We start from the raw sequence: 14768 nt of genomic DNA, 5'->3' as shown, positions 1-14768 counted from the left end.
AACTATAGTGGCGTGCGGAGAGCCGTTTTGAAAACCTAAACGAGTACGAAGCGGAGAGCTCTACGACCGAACACACATACAGCACATTACGAGGCGTTTTTGGGCGAGGGGCTCCCGATGTAATCCAAAACATTCGGTTTCAAAGAGACATTTTTTCGATTCGAAATTCGAAGCGTACGCTTATTCGATTGGGTAGTCGAAAAATCAGAATATTTGCGGAGCCCCACAGCGAGCTTATCAAAGAAAAGAGAGAGAGATTGGTTGCTCCTTCATCCGCTTGACGCACAATAGCGCAGGTTCGATTTTCAAACCACACACGCCAACCCTACAGCCTGAGTGTCGCGGAGTATCAAGGTCGGCTATTGTATACCCAGCTTCACTTGAAAGCCAAAACCCTGTGCCTATGACGTCATCGTGTATCAGTGGTCCCATCCCTTTGGAACACAGGCATTTCCGACACCTCACCCCACCACGGTTCCGATTCGGTGTCACCGTACCGTCCTACAGACTTCTTGACGTCAGGGAATGCATTTATGCTACCGGTGTAACAAAACCACACACAGTGCTACCTGACCCTTAGACAGAGTGAACGTACAGTTTCAACTTCGTACCCTCAAGAGAAGAATTTGCGTCAAGTGAAACGTGATGCATCGGGACATTCGTGCAGTGTGTTGCGAGGCAAGAACGACAGTTCAGGGCCGCCGTTGCGTGAACGTTAGGGATCTGTAAGACGTGAGGACACCCATCATCGAATGCTTCAAAACGAAATCGCCGCGTGTGGCTGTTTCTCCTCTCATCCTGGTGTTTTGTAAATTATTTTGAGTACCCTGAGACGCAGTTCGGCACTTTGCAGGAAATTCTCTCAACGTAATATCATGATGGCTTTTATCCTCACAGTTCATCGCATCACCTCATGACCAATCACCCAACTTCAAAACCCATCATCCGACTCCAACATCACAACACGTCATAGGCGACCATTCAAAACCAACTCCAACAGCACATCATATCGTACGCCATCATTAATTCAACATCAACTTCACATCACTCACCATGATGCGGTCATGAATTATGTCTGTGATGGCCACAGTGAATTTGCCGGCCTCTGCCTTGAGTCATTCAGGCAAGAACCATACCTGCAGCGGTGGCACTGCAAAATGTACCTTTAGGTTAGGTTTCTTAGGTTTCACTGCGGTTTCTTGCCTCGTTGCGTAGATCACGGAACTGGAAACGGCTGCTGATTCCCCCGATTTGACGCTGGCAGTTAGAAATCCCAAGCAGTGCACAACCCTCAGGCATTATCAGGATACCTACACACCATCTGTTCCCCGCTCGTAAAATCAGTACTTTGTACGATGAGCCAGCATGTAAGATTATCGTCATGGGCGGCATTGGCCATGACCTTGAGGGAAACCCTCCCTGCACATCTGTCGCACAACGGTAGCGATATTTGGCTTATCTCCAAAGCGAAGTCCAAGTCACCTCCGTGATAAATGAGAGCATCCTTCTTTCCAGATTAAGCGTCCCTCCGCAAAGTGTGGACACGCCAATTTATCTCACTTGTGGTCGGACCTGTCACGTTGTATCAGTTGGCAGGAGGGGGGACTAAGAACTAAGACAATGCCCCTTGGCAGCCTGGAAGCAAAAAAAAAAAAAAGAGTTGGGCATCCAAAAAACCCAAGCAGCACAATGTACTGAAAGTCGAGTGCAATAGGGGTGGTCGGTATGTGTCTTATCAGAGTACTTCAGTTTCACGAGTGTGTTCAAGGCCTTCCACCTACCCGTCCACCCCTATTGCACTTGACTTTCAGTACAGTGTGCTGCTTGGGAAGCAGTACTTTGGGGGAGGGGTGCTGACGGTGCATAGGTGTTTCTATTGTGTAAAGTGCCGAAGTTAGACTTCGACCAATATCGCGTCTGCAGCTTTCCACTGTAGATGCCAGCGTCTCATCATGAATCGAGCACAGCCACAGACATGGAGCGACGAACGACGTTCTTTGTCGTCCGTCGACTGAAATTAAAGGGACTGCGACACGTCACCCCAGATAAAAATAAAAGTCGGTTCTTTGAATCGTTGCGAACCCCCATCGAAAGTTTCGCAGCGAATGAGGTTAACAGAAGGAAAGAAATGGGCACCGCGAATACTGAAACTCACGTGGCTCTCACATCACAGCCCTCGCCGCCGCCAGGGTGAGGCAGCACCGACCACGTCATTAGCGTCAACCCCTATGAGGAGCCCGTCCGCACGATCCGCTAGGGGCGCTACTCATCGGCACTCGAGATCTGCATCACGATTGAACGATGGAAATTTGAATTCTGAACGCGCAGAAGCCTATGTACGACTACCGTAGCAGACGACAGCAATATCTCCTATGAAAACGTGTAGAATGAAACATCTGTGGAATATCCACCGCTTGTACAGAAATACTAAGGTAAGCTGAAGTACAAGGTATTGTAGCAGTTGAGGAAGCAATAACTGGGACGATGCGTAGCGCCACCGCTACCTTCCAAAAATGCGGCGCTGGGGTGCCTATGACATAGTCGTTATAATCTAGTAGGTCGTAAACTGGACAATGGAAATTTGAATTTTGAAAGCGCAGAAGCGGACGCACGATTACCGTTGCAGACGACAGCAACAGCTCCTATGAAAACGCATAGAATGATGATGATAATCAACTTTAGAAGGAAGCACCTCTCGTGGGACTTTCAGCCTGTGCAAAAATACTAAGGTAAGCAGAAGTACAAAGTATTGCAGAAATTGAGTAAGCAATAGCTGGGCCGATGAGTAGCGCCACCCCAGCTCCTAAATGCGGCGCTGGGAAGGCGTACCTATAACATGGTCGTTATAATCTAGGAGGTCGTGGGCAGCACACGAGAAGCCACGTGCTTACGGTTGCCAATGGGAATGGACGCAACTCCGAGCTCTGTGACGTCTGCGCTTTGCTCGGGTGTGTGTTCGAAGGCTTGTATCTTGGTAAGTACGACACGTAGAACAATAATTATTTTTTTCCTCAGTATTCTTGCGTGCAGCACAATGCATCCATGATGTGATGAATCACATATAGAGACGCAAAATTTCCGGAAATTTCGAATCGCTCGAAAAAAACGTTTCTTTCGGTTTTTTTTGTTGTTGTTGTTGAAAATGGAAACAAATGTGGTTAGTGCCAAGTCGAAAGCATTGCCGGCCAAACCACAGCATACAATGAGCTAGAAGCTTTAGTAGTGTTCATCCTCTAGGCATAAATGCAGAGCATGAGACTGCTGTCTACTCAGCGATAGGTAATTGAACAACCTGTCCACTCCGACCAGAACTCCAACATTATGTGAATGCGATGGCGATCGCTTGGAGCGGCCAGACGGAGCACTAAGTTGGTGGTTGTTGGCGGATTAGAGGCACCTAAGGCATTGTTGACGGGTTGGAACGCATAAAAGGCACGAAAATTTACATTTTTGAATTTTGTCGCCTGGAAATTTTGGGCCATTTTTCTGGAGACGAGGAAAAAACCGAAAAAACTTTTTTCCGCCAAATTTCCGAACTTTTTCCGGGGCTTTGCATCTCTAATCACATCTATGAAAGCGTCCAAACGCCCTTTAAATGAAGTGCATTAATTTAACCCTATATCAAAACGTTGCATGAAAAAACAAATAAAAAAGAAAAAGTGTTCGAAATATCGGCGGCCGCAAAACCTGAGGTTTCTGCTTCAATGTCCGGGAAACGTTCGCCCCGGTCTCCAGGTCGCCCTGAAAATGCAGGGATCCACAACGTCCCAGTGATCAGATTGCCAACACCACGTGCTTCAAATGGAAGAAAATGAAATAAATACAGATACAGTCAATGAGGAAATCAATGACGTAGAAACGTCTTGTATTGTGTTCGTGCACTGTACAGAAGGTCGAGTCTCTAGGCGTCATCAATATCAACAGCCTGGGAAAACACACTCTGGGCTTCAGGTACCGCCTCTGTGGTGAGGTACCCCTCCGGAATTGTACCGCTCCGCACCTTTATGTAGTCTTGAGGGGAAGTGAGCGTCTCTAGTAGGTAGACGTCCATGTTCATGGGAGGCAACACGATAGCGATATATCCGGAAGACCACGGCTGCAAAACCAACGGGGAAGCAGCCGGTAAATTCGATAGACGAACGAAAGAACAAGCACGCATTTATCGGCGAAGGGCAACGTTTACATTTACAGGTCCGGGCATACTACTGTACTGTGGACCTCCTCAGACAAGGCGAGAAGCCACCGTCATAACAAACGTCATTGGAAGCAAGGAGGGCGGCTGATCCCACTGAAGATCTTTCTTTTTTTTTTTTTTTTATTGAGGGATCTTTGGATATCTGCAGAGGGAGCTCGTTATATGCCACACTTCAATTAATAGATCGATTTAACTCTTCCTGGAGGGAGCGCGGTTGCAAGTGACAAACGTAATGACACCAGCTACATAGAAAGCGAGTGAATATAAAAAATTTGAATATCATATATAATAATGAATGATTAAAGTAAACAAAAATCGCATATGAAATGGTACGACAGTGCTTTGACAACGGAGGCTTAATATACATCGAGTGATTTACATCTTTTTTTTTTTCAGCTTAAAAGGAAAGAGAAAACACGTGTAGTAATTGGGTTGCACAACACTAGGTATCCACTGATGAGAATGGTCATGCTGAAGTACAGCACTGAAGCACATCCCCAGGAATCAGTGTTGTGTGAATTTTTTTTTGTCTTTTCTTTGTCATCATCATCAGTGTTGCATAGGCAACATATTGATAAGGAACAGACATTGTTTAGGATACCCGGCAGTAATGACGATGTAATATATATGAGTGAACCATGAAACGTTGCTTTGGGAGTGAACATCTTCATACTTGTACATGTATGTTTTCATAATGGCTCCATGTGATGACCCTAAGCGAATGGATGTTGTTTGAAAGAGTGTGTTGGAACAGCCTTTGTTGACATTAGACAACAAGCAACAGTGCACGTCTTCATGAATGGCTGATTGGATATATCGAGGTAGGCAATGAAGAAACACTGTACACTGATGGACACCTCTCATTTAAAATCTACACACAAAAACTGATCTATACTAAATGCTGGGCACGTGGTTGAGCATGTGGTTTTGCTATGATATTTTCCTACTTTATGACTGTGGAATGAAGTGAGTTTGAAACGCATACTTCAATACAAATCTTACTTGCAACCTTACAAAGCTTACCTTTTTCACAACGAGTTCAGGACACTCTGTCAAACGTTCGTTAACTTCAATCAACTTCCCCGGAACCACGCTCACTATCGTGTACTGCGAGCCATCTGAGCAGGATATGATGCACAAGGCTGATGTCCTCTGAAGTCGTTGTGCCCCCTTCGTGTAAGACAGTTTATTTGTTTTAACATCTGAGAAACAGCAGATGAGTGCTAACCATGTGCACATTATATGTCAAACGGTTTCTGGCAGGCGTCAGCATTTCTCTGGGAATTCCATACGTGAGAACGTGGAGCTGATATGTGATACCGTCAGAGGATTTCTCCCATATTGCTTTCAGTTGTGAAAGCGCACGTTAAGAATCCTAAATATGCGTGCATGCATGCTGTCCTCGAAACTGATAAAGTCTCGACTTTCTGAGCACGTTCCGGTCTGAACTCTACGTTTATTGTAGGACATGGGCTTCTTTGCAATCCGAAAAGGGAGGAGAGCAGGAAATTTTATCGCAAATAGTTACTTCAGCTGTTTCTGCAAAATCTGTTCCGTCTTGTGTGCGTAATATAATTGTAATTGTACAAAGTAACTTATTTCTCATCAACATGTCCTGTTCTTTTGTACCTCCCCATACATAAGATTTAAAGATATCGAAACATTTAAATAATTTATTATACTAAAGAACAAGCTTTCGGACAGAGTGCATCCTTCATCAGGATTGCACCAGGTGAAGGACGGACTCCAACCGAAAACTTGTTCGTTAGTATAATAACTTATTTAAATGTTTCAATCTCTTTAAATGCTTATCTTATTCACTTGCGAGTGCTAGGTTTTTCCCATTTTTGACTGTTAGTTTCCTCCCCGTACATGCACGATATGTTGCAAAACGCCGAAACTTCGCGTCACTAGAAATCTATTGCATTATCATCTTTTGCATTACAATCCTACGGCAGTATCCAACCAGACGAAACCGCACCTAACACAATCGCACAACGAAAAGAAACCCACCTTCTTGTGTTTGCCATACACATAGTTTGAGAGGCGATTCAATTTCGTGTTCACTTGGAAGTCAACTTTAGTTACTTCCTTTTTTTGAGACAGTATCGGATGAGAGGGTGCAAGTGTGACCAAAGCTATTCTGTAACGAAATAATGTTCTGCTTCAGACACCCATTCTAATCATCATCATCAAATAGTAAAACTCATCCTGACAAGGGCTATTGCATGAGGTGCGTGTGAGTGACGGCAAAACAAAAAGGGTATAATGCACTGTACTGCCAGTTTTTAAGCCTGCTTAGAGAATTTTCTGCAACAAACCAACCACCACGTAGCCCATGTCGTTCCCGTTAACGTAGCTGGAACAGCATAATACATGAATGAAGCGAGAAGAAGTGAGTGCACCTCATGAGATTGTGGAACTCATCAATGCTCCCCTAAAATGTGATGGCAACACAATTACACATAGTATGTCTATGATCTCCAATACTTGGAGCATAAATAGTGTTTGGCTTCTGAGCAACTTCTCAGTTAGCTCACGGTTACCCTAGTTACTACACACGAAAATATCCAAGGAAAAATAAGAGGAAATTTATGAGAGAACTTGACCAGTCACATTCAACAGCATTGTGTGCTCTTGCATTTCACACTTTTGTGAAAAAAAAAGTGTTACTTCTAAGGAAAACATGGAACAGCAACATGATTTGCCAGAAATTCTGAGACAATATAAAAATGCAATTGGCAGCTATGCTCAAACTCATCCACTGTGCAAGGGAAACATGCTATCAGGTACATCAAGAGCAACCGCTTTTACCTGTTTGAGTGAAACAAGATGCACTGGTCTTCCCCTGCATTGCCGTTTGCATCTGTAAGTCAATCCAGAAATAAGCAACGACGAAACGTTGCTCTTTTGCAACAGCTATGTACACGTCTTTCGTGGATACTCAAGTAAATATTGCCGCCAGAGTGTATGGTAAAAATAAATTTAGCATTCATCGTAATGCTGCGAATGGGGCACAACCTTTATATGCCTATACCTTATAGGCATCAGGCGCAGCATAGGGCAGCACAGGGTTAGTCTAGCACATTTCAATCGCATCGTAAAAATAGAAGACGGGGTTTAGCCTACCCCAAACTTTGAAAACTGATAGCCATTTGTCTGAAGCTTCAGATGATTTTTTTTAAGTGCTATGGTCATGTAGAAAGAAAATTAAAAATCAAGCAAAATCTCACCCCATGCGTTTTCAATGGCCTATCTCACGCGAACGCCACCATTTTTTCTTGTGTTTGCTTCCCATTCACATCACCTCACACAGGCGGCACTGCCAACACAATGTCACACGCCTATTCTGATGTTACGCACTAATCCTCTTCTTCTGCATGTTGGCACCACCTGTGTGTGGTGAAATGAAATTGAGGTATACACAGGAGAAAATGGCGGCTTTTGAGTGAGACAGGCCATAGAAAACGCATAGAGTGAGATTTTGCTTGATTTTAAATTATTCTTCTACAGGACCATAATGCTCACAAAAAATTCCAACGAAACTTCGGACAAATGGGTACCAGTCTGCGAAACTTGGGGTTGGCTAACCCCAGTCTTCTATTTTTATGATGCAGTTGAAATGTGTAACGTTTGGAAAGATAACCCTGTAGAATTTCTAAGATTGAATTCGTGCAGTCATCAGCCAAGGCCAATGTGTGCGCAAGGAAATAAAATCTTCAACCATAAAAATTTCCACCACTAGTATCACCAGAGAAAGAGTATCCAATTGGCTATTGCTAGTCAGAGCGTGACTGCCTCATCCTTACAAGTAATGTCAATTTTTCTTTAATGATCTGGATGAAGAGTATGCAATAATGTATCATGTTCAAACAAGACGGTGGTACTGATAAGCTCAACAAGACATTGTGGCCTGAGCCCTTGCATATTTATGCACCATAGCACTATGCACCATCCAACACTGGGGAAGTCACTTTCAAACCCATGCGCGTTGCCAGGCCGGGGGTACTGTGTACTTTGTGATGGACAAGACAGAGAACACTGTAAGGATGTCTCTTTGTCATAAGACAAGTACTGACAGTGTACGCCGCAAAAGCACGTTGCAAACAAAAGAAAGACGATGTCAGCATGCCTTTCCCGAGCACAAAGCAGCAAGCGACTAATTCCGGCTGTTTACAGGTTCTACCACCTGGTGGCAAGGTATGCTAAGATGTCAGGAACCACGTGTTGATAGAAAGTGAAACGTGAATGAGAGCAGTTTGTTCGGTGGCGATAGCTGAAAGACTGCAGTACAGCTCTTTGTAAACTTACAGCGGCGCGTCAGCGGTAATCGTCAACACACGTCACTTCCTGTTCCATTCCACATTTTAGTATACTTTAGTGCTGCATCATTCGCCTAACTACAGCATGTCTGATAGCAACGTAAAATCACATGCACGCCCAAGCAATGTGGGCTCTCTGAGCCGAAGACTGTGTAAGCTGCATTCCTACCGTACTTGAACCTCGGCTTGTAATAACGCTCAGTGACACTCGGCAGGGTATCGCGCAGGCTGTTTGACAAGCGTAGGTATAAAGATTCCGGTGCTTTTTCCCCTTCATCACCCGACACTTCCATTTTGGACAAGCCAGACAGGCTACGCGGTTCACGTGAAACACTCGCTTGTGTCGCACCCACGCGGCAGTTGCACGAAGCGAAGCGGGCATATAATGCGCTCCGCTCACGAGGTGGCACGACAATGCCAGTGAGCAAAAACTGCAAATAACTTCGGAAATCTCGATCCAACAAAACTACTTTATTATTATTTCACTACGAGGCATAGCACATGAGATAAAAACAAGCAGTCCCACACGAAGACGCTGTATATTATCATATTACTACGCGCGTAATTCCTCCACTCTATATAAGCCACTATTAAGCGTTGTGTTTTAAACGCTAAAAGATCTGTACAATGTACGATTAACCTCTGATGCTGACACTTTAGATTTCGTTTCTGTAGGCTCTCTCTCTCTCTCTTTTTTTCTTCTTCTTGTAGTTCCTCGCGCGTGACACATTCACACGGTTGCAATGCCTGCAAACACAACAGTTCCATGATACGTGAAGAATATACATTGTATTGCACGGTTTGATTCTGTTTGCAGCTGAAGTTGTTCCGAGAGTCCGCTGGCAACACAAAGTGTCCTTGCAGCACAGTTCCTCGAGAGTTCCTGTACTATAACTGCGGAACATGCTTAGACGAAGATCAATGCTTCCACTGGAAGACACTGCTGAGGCCTGCGACTAGACTGTGCGTCACAGTCGCAGGTTTCCTTGCTCAGACTTACCTGCCGACTACAGGTAATCCTGAAGTTAATCCACAGCTTGCTTAGCAAGATTTCGACCGCCGGCAACACGAAGTGTCCTTGTGGCACAGTCTTTTCAGAGTTTCTCTGCCACAACCGCAGAACATGTTCAGATGAAGACCAATGCTTCCACTGGAAGACACTGCTGAAGTCTGCGATTACACTGCACTCTGCAGTTGGAGATTCTCTCACAGGGGGGGGTTGCACCCTCACTCTTGCTCAGACTTACCTTCGCATTATTGGTAATCCTGAAGTTAATCCACATGGTAGCCACGGTCAGAAATCCGAGACACAGACACACACATTTCATAAATCCAGGAGCGTAATCCAATGTATAATCCAAAGGCGTAATCCAGGTGGCGCTTGAGGAAGGCAACACACTTGCACGCACTCTCAGGTGGTAATCCAAGTTGGGATATCCAGGTCACTATTCACGGCGGCAGCACACTGGCGCAGATGGTAATCCAAGTGGATAATCCAGATCACGTGGCGGAGGTCTTCCGCGCTGTATGATCCAGGACACTCGGTGAGACTAGAAGGGGCGTGGTTAATCCTCCGCACGATCACCCCTGTGTAGATATTCCATTCCCTCGAACATGGCAATCACACTCTATGAAAGCTGTTGAGGGGTCCTCTGGGGGGCACGTTCTTGATCACAATCCGCGGGTGAAACGCGTTGGGATCCGGGTTGATGCAGGTCAGGTTGGCTCCCTTGAAGAGATGCTTGCTGTTGCGATGGTGATGATGATGATGGTGAGACGAGGCCGCGGCTGTCGGCGTTTTCTGGAACATGGGCGTCATCGGCGGCACTACCTTGTACGTTGACGTCTGCTTGGGAAGAGGCTGGGATACGGTGGGGAGCGGAAGTGGCGGACGGCCACGTGGGCGCGGAAAGGGAGGTGCAAGTTCCACCTTCTTGGGCACTACGGTTGGACCTCTGTGGGCCAGGGACAAATCCAGGGGCCTCGTGTCTTCTTCCGCCCGCGTCACGGTGATGCGGTTGCGTTGCAGTGACGGCGGAGTCTTGGGAGTCTGGGGGTGGGCTGGGGGAGGCCGTGAAACTGGACTACTTTTTGAAGGCGAAGTAACACGCTGGTGTGGGGAGCCGTGCGGCTGAGGAGCTCTAGAGGAATTGGGCTTGGGGCTCGATCGCTCAATCGCATCAAAACCTCGTCCACTGTCGACCTCCATGCTCTCGCTCTCTTGCTTGCTTCTCTTGCTAGGGGGCGCTTCCATTCCAACCTGGTCTGTATCGGACAGGCTGCGTTTTTCCTGTTTCTCCGGGCATTTCTTTCTCGACGATTCTTTGTGCTCTTTACGGCGAGACTTCTTGGGCTGGAGTGCCTTATCCCCGTGACTCTCCAGCGGAGGAGACATCTTCACGACCATTGGTGGTGCTTCCTTCGTTTGGATGATGATCTTGTTGCTGTTTCTGTCCAGGGTACTGATGGTGATTTTCGGAAGCGGCGGCGGAGAAAGCGTTTCCTGCGGCGGAAGCCTCGCTTCAACCAGGGGTTCCGCAGCCTGTTCTTCCTTGTGTGGAGATGCAGACTGTACGAGGGACACAATCTTTGCAGTCTTCTCTGTCCCAACTGCTTGTTCTTCAGGTACAGCAGCACTGTTACGAATGGAAGCAGCACATATTATCATTTCTGTTACATGAAAACACACGATGGAAAAATGTTTCTGGAAAAGAAAACTCATCGAGTACCTCTTTAGTGCATTGTCAACGACTCCCGTAGCAACGTCCTCGCCCTTCTCTGGAGAGGGTGGAGAAGTGGAGAGGGCGGTCCTGGTGAGGGTGGTAGTCGGCAGCAGCTTCTCCACAATGTGGTTAGCTGTAGCCTTTTGAGGAATGGAATCTGTGTTCCTATTTGCCTTTTCTGTGTCTGCCTTGGAAGCACAGCTGATGTCAGAAACAGGTTCTGGGTTTGAGCACAGCTCCTGGGGCAGTCTCAGTGCGGGGCTCTCTGACGTCGGTGTCTCTGGTTGCGGCGGACTTCCAGATTTTTCTTCAACTGGGTCAGATTTCGCCAACTGCGCTGCTTCTTCCTTTCCAGGTTCCTTCTGTAACTCTTCGGGGGCTTCGTCTTCGACAATGACCAGTTCCTCTGAGGGAAGCTCTACAGCTTGCACTGCTGGCCGTTTTGGAGGTCTCGCGGAGATTCGAAAGAACAGCCGGAGTGGGCTCTCCTGTAAGTTTTGACGTGAATTTATGGCATCAGGAATCGCGTTGCTACGCAGTCATGACTATCCTTGCGGAACAGCTTTTGACCAAGAGTGCTTGTGTAACTGCACATAACTGAGTCATAATCCAATGTGCACAGACATCAACGATACTACAAAAACGCTTTGTCAGACACAAATTATTTATGCGGAATAATGGAAGATTTACCCTCTTCCACGTGTAGATGTATGCGATGTCCATTAGGGAGTAGCCTTCGTACAATACGTCATTCATGTAGAGAATGTCAATCTGTAACGAGAACATGTGATAGTTGCCGTATTATGCTGGATACAGGTAGTTGACCTTTTGTATGTGGCATAACAGCTGCCAGCATATTTTAAAGGCATATTCAGTATTTGCGGGTTGGGAAATTCAAACTGGTGAAAACTTTATTGCATGCATCCACGTGGGAAACAAAAGTGCAAGGTGTCTGCAGCAGTTTGAAGTATCCATTGTGTCATACCTAACCGAAACTCGCGTCTAGGGAAAATTTCCCTAACATCGTGGCGGTGGTGTCTAAGTTTGATTTCGAAAAGGAGAGATGGCGCTACCCTTCCAAGTCCGGTATTATCAACTTGGACTGCTGCCACATTGCTTATGTCGTTGCAGAGCAAACACGTTGCAAAGGTTGAACTACAAAACAAAGCGAAACTCCCAGACAGTGAGCGTTCAATTAGTTTTAATGGAGCAAGAGCACGTTCGGAGCGACGCGAGACAGCATCGAACACGCACGGTATCCATTGCAGGCCACCGAACACAAACGGGACGGAGGGAGAACGAAAGAAAGAGAGAGAGAGAAAGCATCCCATCTTGTCCCTGCGTGCCACGTTCGCAAAAGAACGCTACTCTCATATCCATCAGCAAGCGCAATCACAGTTGGGAGTCATTGGTACGCGGCTCACTGAAAGGAGGGAGAGTCCATTTGTCGCCGAGAGGGGTGGCGGGCAGCCCGAAGGGGCAGCGCACAAATGACTGGGAGGGGCTACGGGGTGTTGCCATAGAGCAGTCGCACGTTCACTTGTCTGCCCGGATTCGCCCTTTCGGGTTGCGGGGGTACACACCGCCGGAGTAGAGGGGACAACAAAACGAAGAGCAAAAAGCGGTTCGACACCCTTCAGTAAGCCGCGCTCCCGACTATATTTATCTATAGGACCGCGATAAATAGATACGTTTCAAGCACACGCCTTCGGGCGACGGCTTGCCGCCTGGGTAAACGCGTCGTGCTCCAGACAGCGGAGATACATCAGGTGCACGAGGTCGTGACTTGAGGGGAAACATTAAAAGAAGCAGAAGACAAAATGGAGGAAGGGAGGAGCATTTTGTTGTCGGGCCGTTCATGCAATTTCCGAAGGGATTTTCTCCCAGGGATGCACTTGTGCTGAGGGACGACCACGTCATTAAAGATGCATTATCACTTCTCTATTAGAGTAGCGTAGGCGCTGAGACGATATTGCGTCAATAACCGCGGGAAAATGCTGTAGGAGGACAAAATAAGCTGTTTACGTCGTGGAATGACTGTGTATCGAGCACATTGACAGCAGGTGTACTAATATTACATCTACTGTTTTGCAGTTTGCAAGTCATAATTTGCGGAAATAATCGTGTCAAGTTTTCACGCTTGACCTCAAAACTTCAGTCAACAGACAAAAGCTGCTCCACGCAACCATCTTCTAGAGCGATGCTGAAACAGCTCACGCGCAAGTGCAAATAACTGCACAATTTCTGACCTGTGGCCTCGAAATACAACATATTTGCAAGGCAGTGAAGATACCGTATTTTTAACGCGTAACACGTTCCCAAGCGAATGTTCCGAGTCCGAGAGTCCAAACACCGAAGTCACAAAGATGAGCGACATTGTTTCTAATCGAATGAAAACAATATCGCTTACCACGCAACTTTTGTTTTCGATAAGAAACTCAATGAAGCAGTCGCATGTTTTAGAGTTCCTGATCTACACAGATTCACACGGCGAAAAGCGCAAGACACGAAAAGAAGAGAGAGAGAGAGAGCGTGTCACAAACAGCGCGAACAAAGCGGTGCTCATCCGTGCAGAACGCCGCCTCGAACAATACCTCGGCAAGGTATTTCTATAGCCTCCATAGAAATCGGCATGTTAGGAGGCGCAACGCCGTCGATTTTTGCCGTTCTTTCCCGAACAACAGCTATGACACAGGTCGTTAGAGCGCGAGCGTTTGACCATCAGAAACTAAAAGCACGGCTCTAAGTTCGAATAAGCTAAGTTCTTTTAAATAGAACCTGTATGCAGTATACACCCTAAGAGAGAGAGAGAGAGAGAGAGAGGGAAAGAATAAACTGTGGAGCAAGTCTCCTAGATTACAATTACTCTCCATTTCAGTCTCCTTACCCCGAAATTTACTCGCCACCACTGCAAATAATCCATATACACTTCGCATGAACTCCCCCACATTTAGTCCCAAAAGGGGCTAACGTACGGTTCCGGCAATGCAGTTATACCCCCAAAGGACTAAAATCTTAGAACGTATGGTGGTTCACAAAACTTCGAGTATTATTTTTGGCCAAGCCCGGTCCGACAACGGAACGTATTGCAGTTTCTCAGCAACAGGCATTTTATGCGACTGGCCGTTGTAAGCGGTATAGTGTCTATAGAAGCAACGATGGTTTTTGGGTGTCATTTGGACGACCTTTGGCCTGCGCTTGTACTTTAGAAAAAAAGAAAAGTAAAAGAGTCAGCGACCTTCCGCGCAGGTCATCATCATCAAGTCGGACCCCCGAGCACAAGGCGCTCCTGATGGTTCCTGTGGCTCTATATGGTCTCCTAATTTGGCCTAATTGCACGCTTGTCCTTGCTGCGTGTCTCAGATACAATATAGAGCTATATGGCTGCTTGAACATTCGCCCGTCCCTCAGCCGTACTATAAAAGCTCCAACGCTCTTCGCCCGGGTCGGTGATTATGTGCTCACTGACGTTGAAGTTAAGGGTGACTTCCGGAAGCAATAAATAAATATATGGCGACGGCGTTGGAA

General features: G+C 46.5%; 2 protein-coding genes and 1 long non-coding RNA gene across 17 annotated transcripts in view; 1 reads left to right on the top strand and 2 right to left on the bottom strand.

Annotated features, from left to right (window-relative positions):
* Nucleotides 1–3836: 3836 nt before the first annotated feature.
* On the bottom strand, nt 3837–8882 carry LOC135366904 (protein Abitram-like). The gene is made up of 5 exons (XM_064599892.1): nt 8687–8882; nt 7010–7061; nt 6209–6338; nt 5219–5365; nt 3837–4096 (listed from the first exon to the last, which is right to left on the bottom strand). The coding sequence occupies exons 1-5, from the start codon at nt 8808–8810 to the stop codon at nt 3902–3904; spliced, it is 648 nt and encodes a 215-aa protein (XP_064455962.1). The 5' UTR covers nt 8811–8882; the 3' UTR covers nt 3837–3901.
* LOC135366906 (uncharacterized) overlaps nt 8326–14768 on the top strand; it is a 106061-nt gene continuing 99618 nt past the window's right edge. For 3 of the 6 annotated variants that reach the window (XR_010414315.1, XR_010414312.1, XR_010414310.1), the window contains exons 1-3: nt 9215–9530; nt 10976–11142; nt 11596–11730. This is a non-coding gene — a long non-coding RNA (uncharacterized LOC135366906). Of the gene's footprint in view, nt 8396–8606; nt 8670–9214; nt 9531–10975; nt 11143–11595; nt 11731–14489; nt 14728–14768 lie in introns of those variants that run through there. The other 3 variants (XR_010414314.1, XR_010414311.1, XR_010414316.1) reach the window with 3 other exon arrangements.
* The window catches only part of LOC135366900 (polycomb group protein Psc-like), a 203835-nt gene continuing 198034 nt past the window's right edge, over nt 8968–14768 (bottom strand). For all 10 annotated transcript variants that reach the window (XM_064599882.1, XM_064599884.1, XM_064599881.1 and 7 more), the window contains 3 exons: nt 11931–12011; nt 11247–11728; nt 8968–11153 (listed from right to left, as the gene is read on the bottom strand). In XM_064599882.1, the coding sequence (XP_064455952.1) occupies nt 10139–11153; nt 11247–11728; nt 11931–12011 (1578 nt within the window). In that variant the 3' untranslated portion in view covers nt 8968–10138. The remainder of the gene's footprint in view (nt 11154–11246; nt 11729–11930; nt 12012–14768) is intronic.

Source organism: Ornithodoros turicata, chromosome 8 (assembly GCF_037126465.1).
Source record: "Ornithodoros turicata isolate Travis chromosome 8, ASM3712646v1, whole genome shotgun sequence".
Classification (NCBI taxonomy): domain Eukaryota; kingdom Metazoa; phylum Arthropoda; class Arachnida; order Ixodida; family Argasidae; genus Ornithodoros; species Ornithodoros turicata.
This window is presented reverse-complemented; position numbering and strand designations above follow the sequence as displayed.

Bases quoted from the DNA above. Each gene is read 5' to 3' on its own strand.
- LOC135366904 (XM_064599892.1), bottom strand. From the start codon at position 8,810: ATGGAAGTGTCGGGTGATGAAGGGGAAAAAGCACCGGAATCTTTATAC. The intron at 7,062-8,686 runs GTAGGAATGCAG...ATTGACTTACAG, and splicing joins CAAGCCGAGGTTCAAGTACG to ATGCAAACGGCAATGCAGGG. The intron at 4,097-5,218 runs GTAAGCTTTGTA...TTGGTTTTGCAG, and splicing joins CTGAACTCGTTGTGAAAAAG to CCGTGGTCTTCCGGATATAT.